The following is a 16,361-nucleotide window of genomic DNA, read 5'->3' as shown; positions in this document are numbered from 1 at the left end:
AATTGAGAGTATTTTCTCTTCTTATGTCAACACTCTCTCTCTCTCTTTTTTTTTTTTTTTTTTCTTTTTTGGTCATGTTATGTTTACCTGTCAAAGGCTTGTTACAAACTATGAAACACATCGTGCAGACTTCTGGATGTTAGAAGAAAACTAATACTGCTCATGAATGAGACTAAAGGCAGGAAGGTGTCCTTTAAAACTAAACATGTCAATAGGACCTCCCTGTTTATATCATAGTTTATGATATAGCACGTGTATTTCAGTAATAGCCTGCTGATTTCAGTGTAGTGGTGACCAGTCACACAGCTCACATAGGGGTTATCTGTGATACTCCTTAACTATAATTTATCCAAGTTAACTTCAGTTAACCATTCAGACGGTTCTTTTGCAATGAAAAACATAAACACCCATGCTGCCGGTAGGTTTCCTCAGTGCCAGCTGTTAACATTATAGCTGCTTATGCAGTAACCATGGTAACCACGGACTCTGAGCGGCTGGATCGACGGAGGTCAGACGACAATTTTACATGTATGATCTTAAAACAGGACACAGCCACTATACGTGCTGGCCTCATATCAAATGTGAAGGCAGACTGAATCTATGTTTGAGGTTTGTTTATATCTAATCTTCCTTTTCAAACATTTAAACAGCAGCGAGTCTGCAGCTGAGGGAATACAAACTCAAATTGTCGGAACAGGTTTGCTCGTTTCTTGGATTCATTTGGTGATTTATTAAATGTATAACTGTTATTCTAATCTGCTGCTGAGTCTCTTACACTTTTCTTTATGCTGTATATTTTCACGTCTCTGGAATAGTTGGCAGTTAGATAGTCAGCTGGGAAACTCTGTGGAGCTGAGGATATCGTGGATATGCTGACCTCGCTGCGTGGTGTACAGGGCCGTTTACCCTCATGATTAATATTCACAATAAAAATATTAGCCGAACATCATGAAGTCTGTATGTGTTTCATAGTGTCGAACAACCTTTGTACAGTTAAAGGCAGCAGTTACTACATGACGGAAACACCACAGGTCACGCTGATTACTGAGCAAAAACCCAAAGATCAGATGTTAAACAGATTTATTTGCTCTCTCTCCTCCTTAAACATGTTTTTAATGTTAGTTATAATTCAGAATTGGCGACTGAAACACGTAGGACACATAAGAACTTCAGGAAAAAAACCACCGATAAATATAACCTCAGTAAAAGAAGTCAGCGGGGGTTACTACAGCTGTGTACCGGGGCCTGCGCTTTGTCGGTGGGATTGCTTGCGAGGCGAGCGGGTCTATCCCACGCTTTGCCGTGAGACTGGGCAGACATCTCCGACATCATCGAAGCACTTTTGCAAAGAGGCTGTATCTTGACAAACCGACCAGACACATGAAGATTAAAAAATATTAAAACGGTATTTGGTGACACACAAACAGGGTTTTTCAAAGCTCAGTTCTGTTAGCTTCCACATGCCGGTTGTTGTGTGCTAGAAACAATGGCCACCAGGCCAAAGCAATGGTTTTGACTCGATCAGCGTTAACCCCGCCCCCTGAGTTTGATGGGTGAGGCTGACAGATAAAATTATTTCATGATGAGAGCCAGGCGCCAGGACTGCCAAAATGAAATAAATAAATATATCATTCAATAATTAATTAAATGTGTCAATAATTAATTAAATGTGTCAATAATTAATTAAATGTGTCAATAATTAATTAAAATGTGAAATACATAAATAATTAATTTAATGTGTCAATAATTAATTAATTACATGTGTCATAACTATTTATTTAATTAATTAATTCCAATTTTAATTAATTATTGACACATTTAATTAATTATTTAATGGTGTATTTAATTAATTCATTATGGCAGTCCTGGCGTTCCATAAACTAGCAAACATCATCATAGCTACATGCGGCTGTCTTCTTGTTTGATGGCAGATGCTCCCTTCACCCTGGCTAAAAAGGCTAAAATGACCAAAGAAAAAGTGGAAAACAGTTAAACATGAGAGGTTTTTGGACAAAGTTTGTGTTTTTTCCATTGTTTAAGCACTGCTTCCAGCCAAGAGTGATACCATATATGCCCCATAGCTGCAGAAAAGGCTAACATTGTTATCTTTTTACAAAAAACAGCTGAACATGAGAGGTTTTTGGACCAATTTTGTGTTCTCCATTCTTTAAGCACCGGTTTGAGCACCGTTTGAGCACCGGCACCGTTTCAAAAGTACCGATTTGGCACCGGTATCGGATAAAACCTAAACGATACCCATCCCTAGCAGTTACTGTTACTGGCATGTCAGTATCAACAAAGCTAGATCTCACACACTGTTAGAGCCAAATAGAAATGTCAGTTTTTTTATCTGAATATTCTAAGTCACATTTAAATGCTTTTCAATATTAGTTTTTTTTTTCCTTCAGTTTGCATATTAAGATTTTTTTGCACAGTTCATCCTGTTATTGTTTTGCTGTTATAAAGTGTAGGTAATTCTGCTGATGTGCTCAGGGTTAAAGTTAATCAGAAAAGGAGTTTGAAAAGCAACAGTTTTCTTTTTATAGCTGTTTAATGTGTTTTATTGACAGGAATAGATAACCCGGACTTGAACTGAAAATGTTTTATTTTCAAACTGACAGTTTTGTGTACAATAAATTCCTTTCTTCAGTGTTTAATGTCTGCCTTGTTTTCATTATTGGATTACATTTAAGCTGCCTTTTGGAAATCACGAGTCAGAAACTTTATGTTCTGCAGAAGAGACAGAAGCTTATAGAAAACAATTGCTTTCAAAACACACGGGTCATGTGACTGTGACAAAATCTGAAGTTTTGGTGCACTTCACCCCAGTTCCAACACGTGGCGTACCTGCTGCTTCAAGGTACTGCCAGGCGCCAGAATTCACATTTTTGTCAACCGGAGTGATTTGTAATAAAGATTTGTTTTAGATAGTACCGCTTTAATTTATTAAATGTGCATGTGTAAAAGAAAACAATACCCTCTCTCTGACCTGGATTTAAAGTGTAATCAAATAAATATTATATAGATAAATATTCTACTCGAATAATTACTGGCATAGAGATGTGAGAAGGCAAGATACTGCTGGGTGAGCTCATATATGCACTTGTATAAGCAGAGAGAGAGTGGCACACAGAGCTGCAAACTCTTAAAAATATCTCATTAAAAATATCTTCCTCACTACAACCGTATATTCACATACTGTGATCAAAAAATAAAGCAGACCGAGCTCAAAACCAACTGTAAACCTGTGTGGCTATTATAGTAAATGTAGTAATGTTACCCAGAGATATATTTGAGGGCTCACTTGTGACCCATCCCATGTCCATCCAAGAGAGGTGGGTTAGTGCAGCTCGGACAAGCCATTGTATCTCTGCCCAGAAAGCCAGTTAGCGGCTAGCTGACTAAGCTATCAGAGTTAGCTCCAACGACGGACACAAGTTATAGCAAGGACTGCATGGGACATAACACTTTAGACAGGCGAGGCTGCTTGTGACATTATCCACCAAATTTCCCCTTGTGGGACAATTAAAGGATTATTCTATTCTATCCACTCTGCCATAGCCTGGTTATAGACTCAGCACCCGAGTGCCTTCATTGCTATGTATGGGTGACTTCAACCATGTCAGCTTTGACTATACTGCTAACTTTCACACAGGGAGAGAATTGTAGACCTACTGTATGCTAATGTTAAGGATGCATACAGTTCCTCCTTCGTCCCCCGACTGGTACGCCATGTCCCAGTGGCCCCCAGAATTACAGGCCTGTGACTTACACGTCATGAAGACACTGGAAAAATTCATCCAGCTCCAGCCTATTGTCATGCCACAACAGGATCCCCTTCAGTTCCCCCACCAGCCCCGCCTCGGAGCTGAGGACGCCATCATGTACCTGCTCAATCATGTCTACGCCCATCTGGACCAGCTCTCTACCCTCTACACCACAGACTTCATCCACTGCACAGAGACCTGCCATCTTCAGAAGTTTTCTGATGACTCTGTGGTGGTTGGATACATGGGTGATGAGAGTGAGGCTGTGAGTAAGTCCTTTGTCACATGGTGCAAGCAGAATCCTTTGCAGCTCAATGTGACAAAGACCAAAGAATTGATTGTAGGGGTCCTCAGGAAGCACAAACTGGACTCCAACCTGCTGCTGACCTTCTACTGCTCGTCTATTGAGAGCCAGCTGACATACTGCATCACAGCATGTTATGACAGTTGCACTAAGGTGGATAGAGGAGTAGTCAAGGCAACACATATGATGACCTGTGGCCCTTTCCCCTCCCTGATGGACATCTATTCCTTCTGCTGCCTCAACAGAGCAACAAACATCAAGGACAGCTCCCACCCTGGTTTTGACCTGTTCAACCTGCTTCCCTCAAGAAAGTGCTACAGGTGCATCGGCACAAAGACTGACAGACTCAAAAATAGTTTCTTCCCAAAAAGCTATAACCACCCAGAACTCACACGTTCACTGACTTCTTCTCTTTGGCTCTAACGGAGGCGGTTGCCTCATCTTATCTTTCCTGCTTGGTTTCTTATGTCCTTGTCTAGTTTTGTCTAACTTTAACCCTCAGAGAGTCTCTCAGTCATGTTCTATAAAACCTAAAGATGGGCTCTGAGTACCCAGACTGTTCTTATTGAACACAGATCATTGACGGACATTTAGATCTGCTCTAAAATTGGATGCAGCTCGATCGCACTAAACCCAAACAACCACCATTTCTCTCATCTAACTACCCAAGTTACTGCTAGAAGGACCTCAAGGCCGAGGGTGGCTGAAAACAACAAATTCTTCTCCCTTATAACGAGACTGTGTTATGGCTCTCTGCGCTACACCCTTCAAGGCGCAGAGAGCCTAAAAGGTTGGCTGTAGGACTGTTTACTTCTGCCCAACCGGGTGAAGGGACACTCTCTCAGCTGAACACAGGATACACATGCGCACACACACACGTATACAGACACAGACATACCCTCATCCCCCTCCTCCCTCCAAACACCTCAGATACTTGCCTCCAGCGCAGAGATGCTGCAGGACTGGATGCTGCTGTCTACACCGGGAAACTCTTACCCCATACCCACCACATGGTTTTTTTGTTTTCTGTTCTCATACTGATCTCCTACTAGAAGCTCAGTCTGAGATAAGTTCTCTTTTTCTCTCCTCCATGGATATTTAAAAAAAAAATACTGTCCATATGTATATAGCGCAGCAGAAACTTATAATCATAAAACTGGATATTTATAATTGAGCTATTTGTACATATTACATCTATTTCTTATATTTTGTAAACTTTGTACTAAATTAAAAAACAACATATGCAGTCTGTTACTGTTCTCATTGTCTTGGAGCAACTGTAACCTTATAATTTCCTTAGGATTTGATAAAGTATTCTCATTCATTAGAATCAGAATTTAGATTTGAACATTTTTATTTTTATGTACAAATATTATTTTAATATTATTATTGTGTGTGAGGGTGAAAAGCCCAAAGTTTTGGAAGAGGCATACAGGCACTGTGGAAAAAGTAAAAATGTGTGTGAGTTCTCTAAAACCATTTTTGTGAACACTTTTCTAAGTACCGTATGTTTTAAAATGTGAAACATGATTTTATTGACATGATCATCAAAGAACATGATTTTTACAGGGAGTGCAGAATTATTAGGCAAATGAGTATTTTGTCCACATCATCCTCTTCATGCATGTTGTCTTACTCCAAGCTGTATAGGCTCGAAAGCCTACTACCAATTAAGCATATTAGGTGATGTGCATCTCTGTAATGAGAAGGGGTGTGGTCTAATGACATCAACACCCTATATCAGGTGTGCATAATTATTAGGCAACGTCCTTTCCTTTGGCAAAATGGGTCAAAAGAAGGACTTGACAGGCTCAGAAAAGTCAAAAATAGTGAGATATCTTGCAGAGGGATGCAGCAGTCTCAAAATTGCAAAGCTTCTGAAGCGTGATCATCGAACAATCAAGCGTTTCATTCAAAATAGTCAACAGGGTCGCAAGAAGCGTGTGGAAAAACCAAGGTGCAAAATAACTGCCCATGAACTGAGAAAAGTCAAGCGTGCAGCTGCCAAGATGCCACTTGCCACCAGTTTGGCCATATTTCAGAGCTGCAACATCACTGGAGTGCCCAAAAGCACAAGGTGTGCAATACTCAGAGACATGGCCAAGGTAAGAAAGGCTGAAAGACGACCACCACTGAACAAGACACACAAGCTGAAACGTCAAGACTGGGCCAAGAAATATCTCAAGACTGGTTTTTCTAAGGTTTTATGGACTGATGAAATGAGAGTGAGTCTTGATGGGCCAGATGGATGGGCCCGTGGCTGGATTGGTAAAGGGCAGAGAGCTCCAGTCCGACTCAGACGCCAGCAAGGTGGAGGTGGAGTACTGGTTTGGGCTGGTATCATCAAAGATGAGCTTGTGGGGCTTTTTCGGGTTGAGGATGGAGTCAAGCTCAACTCCCAGTCCTACTGCCAGTTTCTGGAAGACACCTTCTTCAAGCAGTGGTACAGGAAGAAGTCTGCATCCTTCAAGAAAAACATGATTTTCATGCAGGACAATGCTCCATCACACACGTCCAAGTACTCCACAGCGTGGCTGGCAAGAGATATATATATATATATATATATATATATATATATATATATATATATATATATATATATATATATATATATATATTTTTTTTTTTTTTTTTATCTTATTCTTTCCCAGTTAAATTTACCCTTCATTCTAATTTGTGTTGTACAGTTATTTCATTTTTAACCTTAATTTATATTTTATTCCTTCCTAGTTAAATTTACCCTTTTTAATTTTTCATATTTATTTCCTGTCTTATTCATAGCCTTTTCCTTTTTTGTTTTCTTTAGGTCACGAGCAGTTGTCCAAGCATTTCACTACATATCGTACTGTGTATGACTGTGTACGTGACAAATAAAATTTGAATTTGAAAGGGTATAAAAGAAGAAAAACTAATGACATGGCCTCCTTGTTCACCTGATCTGAACCCCATTGAGAACCTGTGGTCCATCATCAAATGTGAGATTTACAAGGAGGGAAAACAGTACACCTCTCTGAACAGTGTCTGGGAGGCTGTGGTTGCTGCTGCACGCAATGTTGATGGTGAACAGATCCAAACACTGACAGAATCCATGGATGGCAGGCTTTTGAGTGTCCTTGCAAAGAAAGGTGGCTATATTGGTCGCTGATTTGTTTTTGTTTTGTTTTTGAATGTCAGAAATGTATATTTGTGAATGTGGAGATGTTATATTGGTGTCACTGGTAAAAATAAATAATTGAAATGGGTATATATTTGTTTTTTGTTAAGTTGCCTAATAATTATGCACAGTTATAGTCACCTGCACACACAGATATCCCCCTAAAATAGCTAAAACTAAAAACAAACTAAAAACTACTTCCAAAAACATTCAGCTTTGATATTAATGAGTTTTTTGGGTTCATTGAGAACATGGTTGTTGTTCAATAATAAAATTATTCCTCAAAAATACAACTTGCCTAATAATTCTGCACTCCCTGTATAAAACTTTTATTCTTATGCTTTGAATAAACATGTCAGATTTTCATAAAACATTCATTTGTATGTTATAATGTTTTTCTACACCATGTGTAATTTTTATAGAACCTTTCTTTATTCTATGTATAATCATGTATCTTTGAAAAATAAAATATCTAATCTTATCTTTTGTACTTTGTGGTTATTGAATAAATATTAGCCACTGTGGTGGGGTGTGGTCTGCGGTGCGGCTGCAAGGTAGGCGGACGCATGTGGACGACAATCACACCTCGCTGGCTTAAAGTCTGAATTCAGTCCTGACTGTTTGTTCATGTTGGAGTTTGTGGCTGCAAGCTGGAAAGCTGCAGCCAGTGTGTGAACGACAAGCGTGAATAAAGTGCATGCTGAAAAGCATGGAAACATGGTCGGGTCTGCCGTAGATTAATTACAGCCACATATAAACTGATAAAAACAGATGGCTGAAAGAAATGTTTGATGGAAAAAGGAAAAAGAGTGCTGCTAAAGAGTGCTGCTAAACTTTGAGGTTCTAAGTCACCAATGTTTAAATAAGAAAATGCCAAGAGGAGACTAGCAGCCCTGAGTCTGCATGCAAAACATGAAAACTCCATAGCAGTGATACTTGTTCTTACATAAGTGCAAACATAGGTGGTATTGTTCAAGTGAAACAAGAACATATCATTTTGGGTGAGGGGAGGAAGACGGGAAAAAAGACACACTGTGGAAAAGAGCCAAAGATTAATAATAAATAATGATTAAAAGCAGAGTGGAGCATAAGAAAATAAATCCAATAAAACCACATCATGGGAAGCCTCCGGCAGGCTAGACCTATTGTAGTGTAACTAAGGGAGGATTCAGTCACCTGATCCAGCCCAACTATATGTTTTATGAAAAAAAACCCCAAAAGGTTTAAGCCTTAACAGTAGAGTGTGTCTGACTCTGGTTGCACAGAAGAGGGCCCCGAAAGCTGAAGGCTCTGCCTCCCTTTCTACTTTTAAAAATCCCTCAGAACCAAAAGTATATTTGATGACTTTATGGTGTACATTTGTGAGTTATACCAGGGAGTCCATTAGCTCTAAATTTGAGGAGCACAGTATGCAGACTTGAACGCACTGAAGATGTAACACTATTAACAAGATAATCAACCTCTGTGGGAGTAGCGTTTAGGTAGCTCCCCTGCACTGTGTTGGCACATGGTTCATTGAAAGCATCAACTTTCCCTCACTGTGATGCACAACAGTTTAACAGTAAGACTTTATGCCTAAAACCAGGACTTTGAAACTTCATTTAACATTTTAGGTGAATTTCTTGTTTAAAAACAGTTGCTTCTGTAGTGTTATAACAACATTTTTGTAAGGACACTGTTTTCATTTCCCCTCCCTTTAGGACCCTGTCATCAAGATACCATTCAGCAATGTGTACCAGCATGTGTGCACATACCGGGACCTGTACTATAAAACATTTGAGCTTCCCGCCTGCCCACCTGGTGTAGACCCGATCGTCACCTACCCTGTGGCTTTGAGTTGCCACTGCGGTCGCTGTGCCATGGACACATCTGACTGCACCTTTGAGAGCCTGCAACCTGACTTCTGCATGAATGACATCCCTTTCTACTACTAAAAGAAGCTCAATCATATTTAAACACATTATACAGAGTATACGGAAGCTGCCCTGTTGTTTAGAATCAACCAGTAATTACAAAAAAAAAAAAAAAGTTTCTGCTATCGAAATAAACACATGATGAATATTTCTCTCAAACAGTGTCTTAAAAAAAAAAGATAAAAGGTAATTGACGCCTGACGTCTGAAAGTTGACGCCACAGCTGGAGTAACTTTAACTTTCCTCATATCTTAAGGCCAGCAGAGATTCAAAATGACATCTGTGTAAAATTTACATGGAAAAAAGTTCTTTCTGTAAAGTGATATATAACCTAATTCAACAGTTTATGAAGAATTTATGTCCCATTGCTAGTTTCAAGTCTTACTGATGTGACACGATGCATTCACTTCATAAACTGTGGATCCGATTACAGTCAGCCTTAGTAACTCTAATTTGTGACTCTAATTGGATTTCATCTACTTTAATTGGACATTAAAGTAGGCAAGAAAACTACATTGAAGATGGTTGAGCTGGCTAAACGCTGGTGGTAGAGATGAAGATGGCGGCTTGAATGGATCACCTATTAGTGAAGAAACGATTTGACTTTTACCAATGGGATCTTAATATCATAGCTGTTAACCTCCCTTGTGGCCATAAAATGTGGAAGCTGCAATGCCCATCATGTTGAAAAGAAAGTTCAAGTTCTCTGTTCAGCTAAAAGAGACTTTTTCACTGGGATGTCAGACCTCAGGATCTTAAGCAGAGAAACAGCCAGTTTTTTATTGATGAAAAATGTATTTCTTTATTTCTTTATGTGAAATAATTATGGAAGATAAGCAGTCAGATCGGGGTGTCGCTTCAGAACGCAACAACTGACAACACCTTGGGTCATCCCTTTGTCGCTGACAATGTACCACCTGTTGGTCTTTTCATCATAGCACTCCAGATTGCAGAATAAGCCGCCATTGTCGGAACCTCCAACCACATACAGCTGGTCCTCCAGCACTGCAATGCCGAAGTTTTTACGAGGGTGTAACATGGGAGCAACGTTGCGCCAGCGTCTTGTTCTTGGGTCATATGCGATGACACTACGCAACTGAGTGATACCGTTAAAGCCACCAACCTGTGCAGACAAAGGACTTGTTACAGTCTGTAACGTAAAAATGTTCTGTTGTAAAAAAGTAAATAGGTCTCCAGATTCCAAAATATCTGATTCTAGGGTAATTATAGAAATCACATTCCAATAACCCAGTACATGGTACTTGGAAAATAATACAGACTCCCAAATACAGGTACAGTAAACATTCCATGTTTGAATTTCTGTCCGTAATAAGATTATGTTTTAAGCTCTTCTTACTACAAAGATTTCGTTATTGTAGGCGACCACGGCTCCCCCATTCCTCCCGGTTTCCATGGGTGTGATCAGTGTCCACTGGTTGGTGTCAGGGTTGTAGGACTCAGCACATGACAGAGGTTCATCTTCAGTAACACCACCAAAAATGTACACCTAGAAATTAAAATCAAGTTTAAGTCAAAATTACTAGTTAGTTTGTTTGCTTGCTTGTTTTAATCAATTTTAAATCATGCCTTTTATCTGTTTTTGTTTCTAATGTCTCTGTAAAGCACTTTGAATCACCTTGTTGTTGAATTGTGCTATACAAATAAATTTGCCTTGCCTTACTAGAATTAAATGTTTCAGCTTCCAGAAAAAACTTACAAACACTAAAAATGTCTGTGAAGGTTCTCAGTCATCCAGGTCATCGTATTCTAAGGAGCTTGGAAAGACATAAATCTAAAAAAAAATATTCACTTTTTAAAAATTACTCCCATTGGCCAGCTTTATAAGACTATTAAAAAAATGTTTTTTGCACAGAAGCTCACAGAAAAGTAATATTTTACTGTGGGCTCATGTTCCAGTGCATAAATGCGTTGGTTGGCTGGCTCCAAAAGATAATAAATCCCCATATGTTGTAAATCCAACTACATAGCCTTAAAAATCATTTTTACAGCCAGACACAAAAGACCAAAAAAAACCTAATCCATATGGATAGCGTCCTGGCTAAAATTTGGGTTTGTGACTGCTTTGGGAAGTGTACTTCCCAACCCCCCTGAGCCAAGGTCACCCCGTTTGTGGGGCGACCTTGGCTCAGGGGGGTTGGGAAGCGTATCTGTAACCGGAAGGTCGCTGGTTTGATCCCTGGGCTCTCTGTCCTGATCGTTGTGTCCTTGGGCAAGACATTTTACCCTACCGCCTACTGGTGATGGCCAGAGGGGCCGATGGCGCGATATGGCAGCCTCGCTTCTGTCAGTCTGCCCCAGGGCAGCTGTGGCTACAACTGTAGCTGCCTCCACCAGTGTGTGAATGTGAGAGTGAATGAATAGTGGAATTGTAAAGTGCTTTGGGTGCCTTGAAAAGCGCTATATAAATCCAATCCATTATTATTAATCTATTATTACTGACAGATTAAGGCATTGGCATCTTTTGGTGCATTTCTAATGGAATTATTTGACTGTACATTTTATTGACGCAGCTTGTTAACCAAGGTTGTTAGCATTACCAGTTAACTTTGTCCACCACTTTCTCCACAAAACCAACATGGCAGAGATCTTCCACTACCTCAATTCCACTTACCTTGCCGTGTAGTGTTGCAGCACCAGCATCTGACCTGCGCTTGTGCATCGATGCAATCATAGTCCACTGGTTGGTGTCAGGCTCATATCGTTCTGCATTTTTCAGTGTCTTTTGCTTTTGGCACCCGCCCATAGCATATATGCAGCCATTCAGTGTGGCCACACTGAGAAAGCCCCGCTCTTCATGCATCGGCCCCACCTCTGTCCAGGTTTGGCTGGTGAGGCTGAACCTTCTCACATGACGTGAATAGCTTGTGAAATCAAAACCTCCGATGCAATAGACACATCCATTGAGGTAAGCATAACCGTAGAATCCCAGACACGGTGTCAAGCTCAGCGGCACCCAGTAGTCAGCTCGAACATTGTACATCTCAATCTTGTCAAATGGTAAAGGACCACCAATGGCCAATAAGACTTCAGACGGCAGGCGTGTTTGGGGTATAGGTCTCTCCACAATGGACTCATTTAGCATCTTCATGGCAGTGGTTACCATATCCATGCATGCCGGACTACTACTCACCACATCATTTCTGCTCACAGTGCCAACCAAGTACTCAGTGGGTATTAATAGTAGGCGGACCTGGATGAAAACAAGAATCATAAGGGGAAAAGGCAAGAAATACAACATTAGACTGTATATAAGAGTTGGATGTAGCCACCATGCCACCACCCATTAGTGAAGTATAGCACTATCCCTATAATCAAAATGTCATGGAATCACCCAGATAGCTATGGTAGCTCCTGGCATTGCCTCCAATCAGCTGTGGCATTGCCCTTAAAGACCCTAACATTACCTGTAAAGAGCCACAGCATCACCTGCCAAACAACAAAGGCAGGTCATGGCATTACCTCCAAACAAGCAGTGGTGCCACAGTCAAGTTTCAATGCCATTATCTGAGCACTGAGTAACCTCCTGCTGTAGAAACAAGTCCCACAATGAGGGTTTGTCCTGTTGTAAATGCCTAAGGTCCAGTCAGTAAGTTCTGGCAGAACACGATGGGCATAGTCAACTTTTCTGTCAGAAAAGCTAAAGTGCAGTTCAGACACATTATCAATAATGCACTTCTGAAACTACAAATCAACGGCCAGTTTTATCTGGACGCAAGTGTAAATAATACTTTTACAATTTATTAAGGACTAAATGATGAGCACCTTCTGATGCACACTCCCAAGTGAATTAGAAACACCCCCCCCCCCCCACCACCCCCCAATGTGATTAAGAATGAAGAAGAATGATTCCCCTACATTAACTCTATTACCAAGCCTTAAGTTTGAGTAATTCTGCCATTGCAATTTTAGCTTTTTACACGTCAGCCATAAAAGGCTGATGGGCGAGCAGGTGGGCGGCCTGGACACCCAACTCTGTAAACACAATAGTGTACAATCAAACTTCTTTTTTTTTTGCATCAGGCATCAAGCTTATGTTTTATTTTTTATTCCCAATTCAAATTGCTACAGCGGAAGTTGCTTTCTATACTTTCAAACTGTACCATTCATTCAACAGCCCCTCACTGAGTAATAAACAAAATAAATGCACTTAGAGGAGCAATTAAATTGATATCCCATTTTCAGTTACCTGCTTGAGCAGTGCGGGCATGTCACACCCACGTTCCACAGGGGAATAGTTGATCCATCTGAGAATGGCCTCAAACACAGTGCTCTCCTGCTTCACATTGAGCTCATCATTCTCGATAAGATCTGATAGTTGCTGCACAGAGAGCTGAAGGAACTCCAAGGAGAGTGCACCAACCTCTTCAAAGTGATGGAGGATGTAGAGAAAGGCCTTTCCCCTGAGGTCAGGACAGTTGTGTAAGTGTGCCAGATTGTAGATACTGACGCAGTTATTTACACAAAGCTTCCTCTCCAGGAAGTCGCAGCAGGCTTGAATGATGCCAGTCACGATAAAGTGGTCTGCTTCCGCCAACAGCTCCAGTACATTGTCCTCCGTCACCACAACAGATTGGGTATAGGCATATTCCAAAATGAGGCTCATTGCTTTTGGAGACACAGTGGGGAAGTTGTAGACCTTGTTTGATGGTAGTGGTTTGTAGCAGAAGAGATCCCTGTGCAGATTCAGATCAGCATTTTCACATTGTCTCTCTGTCATGGAACTTAAAAAGTACCTGATGTCGTGCAGCTCATAGTTAAATAGCATTTGTATAATTTTTCAGCTGCATGCTTACTTGAGCAAGCTGTGATCAAAGAGATATGAAATTAAAGTAACAAAAATCTAAAATGACTTGATTTCAAATGGGCAATCTCCTATTTAAGGTCATCTATTCAGACATGTGCAGAAAAACATTCAGCATTGCTGCTATGTTTAGACAGACAGAAAGATATAGAGTTGTCTAGGCATTGTAGCAAATATTCCTATACAGTAACAGGGTTAGGGCGACAGGGGACAGCAGGCATTAAATAGCTGCAAATATAATAACTGAATTTCACATTATCAAATTTACTGACTAGACAGAATTGGAAAGAGCGGACATGTCCCACTGCAACAGAAATGGCATATCATTGGCCACCTCTCAGTCTGGCCCTAAATTGATTACCTGCCTATTTAGACATACAATTTCAGCTAAACTGGTGAAGGCACAGCTAATATCACCACTGATGTGGTCCTTTTGGTGCAGGCCAGTTTGTGCACAAATTTATTAGAACTGCTGCTGCTGTTGTCGTGCTGATGAAATATAATCAGAAAGCCAGTTTATAGCGTCTGTAATCTTTCAAACTACCTCTTAACGGCTCATTGTGGAGTCAAACACAAACCTACACTATATATGTATCCCAACAAACCTCCCAAAATAAATAACTAAATAAAAATACAGGACTGATTTTTTTTTCCCCCCTAAAAATTGCTCCAGAACATTTCTAGTGATCAAAAAGTACAGTGTAACATTGAAACCTCCCAATACCTGCTGCACTGTGTTACATGAAAACTTTGAAGTAGGATAAATGCAGAACCAACCACAGCCAAACAACACAGGCCTGCTCACCTGAAGTATGCACTGCAGTTACAGAGGATGATCCTGTGAATTTTAAACTCAACATCTCCAGCTCGGATCACAGAGTCACAAACCTGTCCATCCAGAAAAAGCTCCCTAAAGACGGTACTACGGGCGCTGGTCATTATTCAGATGTTACTCAAGATGTTTAAACTTCTAAAAAATCTCCTGTTTAGTGTTTTCCTTTAGAGAGCCGCCTACAGTTTGTGAGGTACTTTGTCTAAATTACTGATTACGTTAACTTATGCTGCCTGGAAAGTGTCACTACTCTGTTTATATTTGAAAATCATAGTGCATCATTCCGTTAATTGACTGTGTGCACGTTAGCATATGCTACTTCCGGTGCGGAAACGCCTTTGGGGAGCTTTGTTTCCGGTGTCCTATTCGCGCCTGGTTTACGGTCCAAAACAAGTTAAGCAAATGAATTAATCAAGCAGCGATTTACATTTCTATAGATGTCTTGGGCATTTACCCAATATATCTGTAAATGATGTTCATCGACTTGTTAATATTTTTCCCTGCACCTCAGGGCAAAAGAGAAAAGGGATTCAAATGTTATATTTCTCAGCTGTCCCTCGTTTACAGCGGGTGTTATGTTCTAAAACTAACCAGCGATAGGTGAAATCAAGTAGCCAATTTTATTTTTTGACGCTGCAAAACGTTTCGTGGACATCCAGTAGTGCACTTCAGAGTCACCCTGCTAGCAATCGATGCAGCGATTCTGTACTGTACAGGAGAGACGTCACGGAGGAGATCGTCTGCAGTAGGGCTGCACGATTTTGCATAAAATGAGAATCACGATTTTTTGGCTTAGAATTGAGATCACGATTCTCTTTTCCAGTATAAATATTTATTGCACTTATTAACTGCACATCAACTTCGTAACAGTTGAGACTGAACATAAAAACAATAAATAAACATAAAAACAACAAATGTCTCACGTTTTGTTGTTGCCGCAAAATGTTGTACTGCTTGAAATTCTGTCTCCACCATTGCTCGACACTGCGTGTATAGAGCAGGTAGTGCAACAATAGAAAAATAGTTGCGGGACAGCGTTTGTCTAGGGTGTTGATCATTTTCCTAAATCCCTCGTTTTGCACAGTGTTGATGGGAGCCATATCTTTGGTCAGGTGATAAGTGATAGCCTTCGTAATTTCTTTGTGCCTGCGGAAGTTCAGCGTGTATAGGGAAGCGCTGTATAAGGTTCCCGTTATTGATGTTTGGGTGGTTGACCGGGGCGGATTTTCTCCTGTCACTTTCTCGTCATCCCTGACGTGCTCTCCGTTGTTTTTCCCCTGCTAATTTTAGCATCCCACGGCACAGCTTCTGTATCACGTGGTATAAGGCTCCGCCCTTGTCATTTGTTGAGCAGAAAGAGTGAGCGCTTGTTTTCATGCAGATTACGTCCCGGATCAAAATGCGGTACAATCGTCGTCTTTTTTTTTTTCTTTTTTTTTTTTTTTAAATCGTTGTCATTTGGAAATGAGATCGCACATAAATATGAATCGAGATTGTGATTTTCTAATGATTAATCGTGCAGCCCTACTGTGTAGGTGTGTACTTGACTAGCTGATCTCGACATAATGG

At 40.4% G+C, this 16,361-nt stretch overlaps 1 protein-coding gene across 2 annotated transcripts; it reads right to left on the bottom strand.

Annotated features, from left to right (window-relative positions):
- Window positions 1–9,913: 9,913 nt before the first annotated feature.
- On the bottom strand, window positions 9,914–16,278 carry LOC113033852 (kelch-like protein 10). 2 transcript variants are annotated; one of them, XM_080308900.1, is made up of 5 exons: window positions 15,716–16,278; window positions 13,346–13,832; window positions 11,771–12,349; window positions 10,496–10,645; window positions 9,914–10,261 (listed from the first exon to the last, which is right to left on the bottom strand). In XM_080308900.1, exons 2-5 carry the CDS (start codon window positions 13,760–13,762, stop codon window positions 9,962–9,964), a joined length of 1,446 nt encoding a protein of 481 aa, XP_080165026.1. In that variant the 5' UTR covers window positions 13,763–13,832; window positions 15,716–16,278; the 3' UTR covers window positions 9,914–9,961. The 2 variants fall into 2 exon arrangements, with proteins under 2 accessions (XP_080165026.1, XP_026043790.2); XM_026188005.2 differs by lacking the exon at window positions 15,716–16,278 and adding an exon at window positions 14,766–15,194.
- Between the last annotated feature and the right edge of the window lie 83 nt (window positions 16,279–16,361).

Source organism: Astatotilapia calliptera, chromosome 12, assembly GCF_964374335.1.
Source record: "Astatotilapia calliptera chromosome 12, fAstCal68.1, whole genome shotgun sequence".
NCBI lineage: Eukaryota > Metazoa > Chordata > Actinopteri > Cichliformes > Cichlidae > Astatotilapia > Astatotilapia calliptera.
Note: the sequence above shows the minus strand (reverse complement) of the source record. Positions and strands in the feature narration are given on the sequence as shown.

Coding starts and splice junctions, on each gene's coding strand:
- LOC113033852 (XM_026188005.2), bottom strand. CDS start 14,899: ATGACCAGCGCCCGTAGTACCGTCTTTAGGGAGCTTTTTCTGGATGGA. Junction 13,833..14,765: donor AACTGCAGTGCATACTTCAG/GTGAGCAGGCCT, acceptor GAATCTGCACAG/GGATCTCTTCTGCTACAAAC. Junction 10,262..10,495: donor ACAATAACGAAATCTTTGTA/GTAAGAAGAGCT, acceptor TTGTCTGCACAG/GTTGGTGGCTTTAACGGTAT.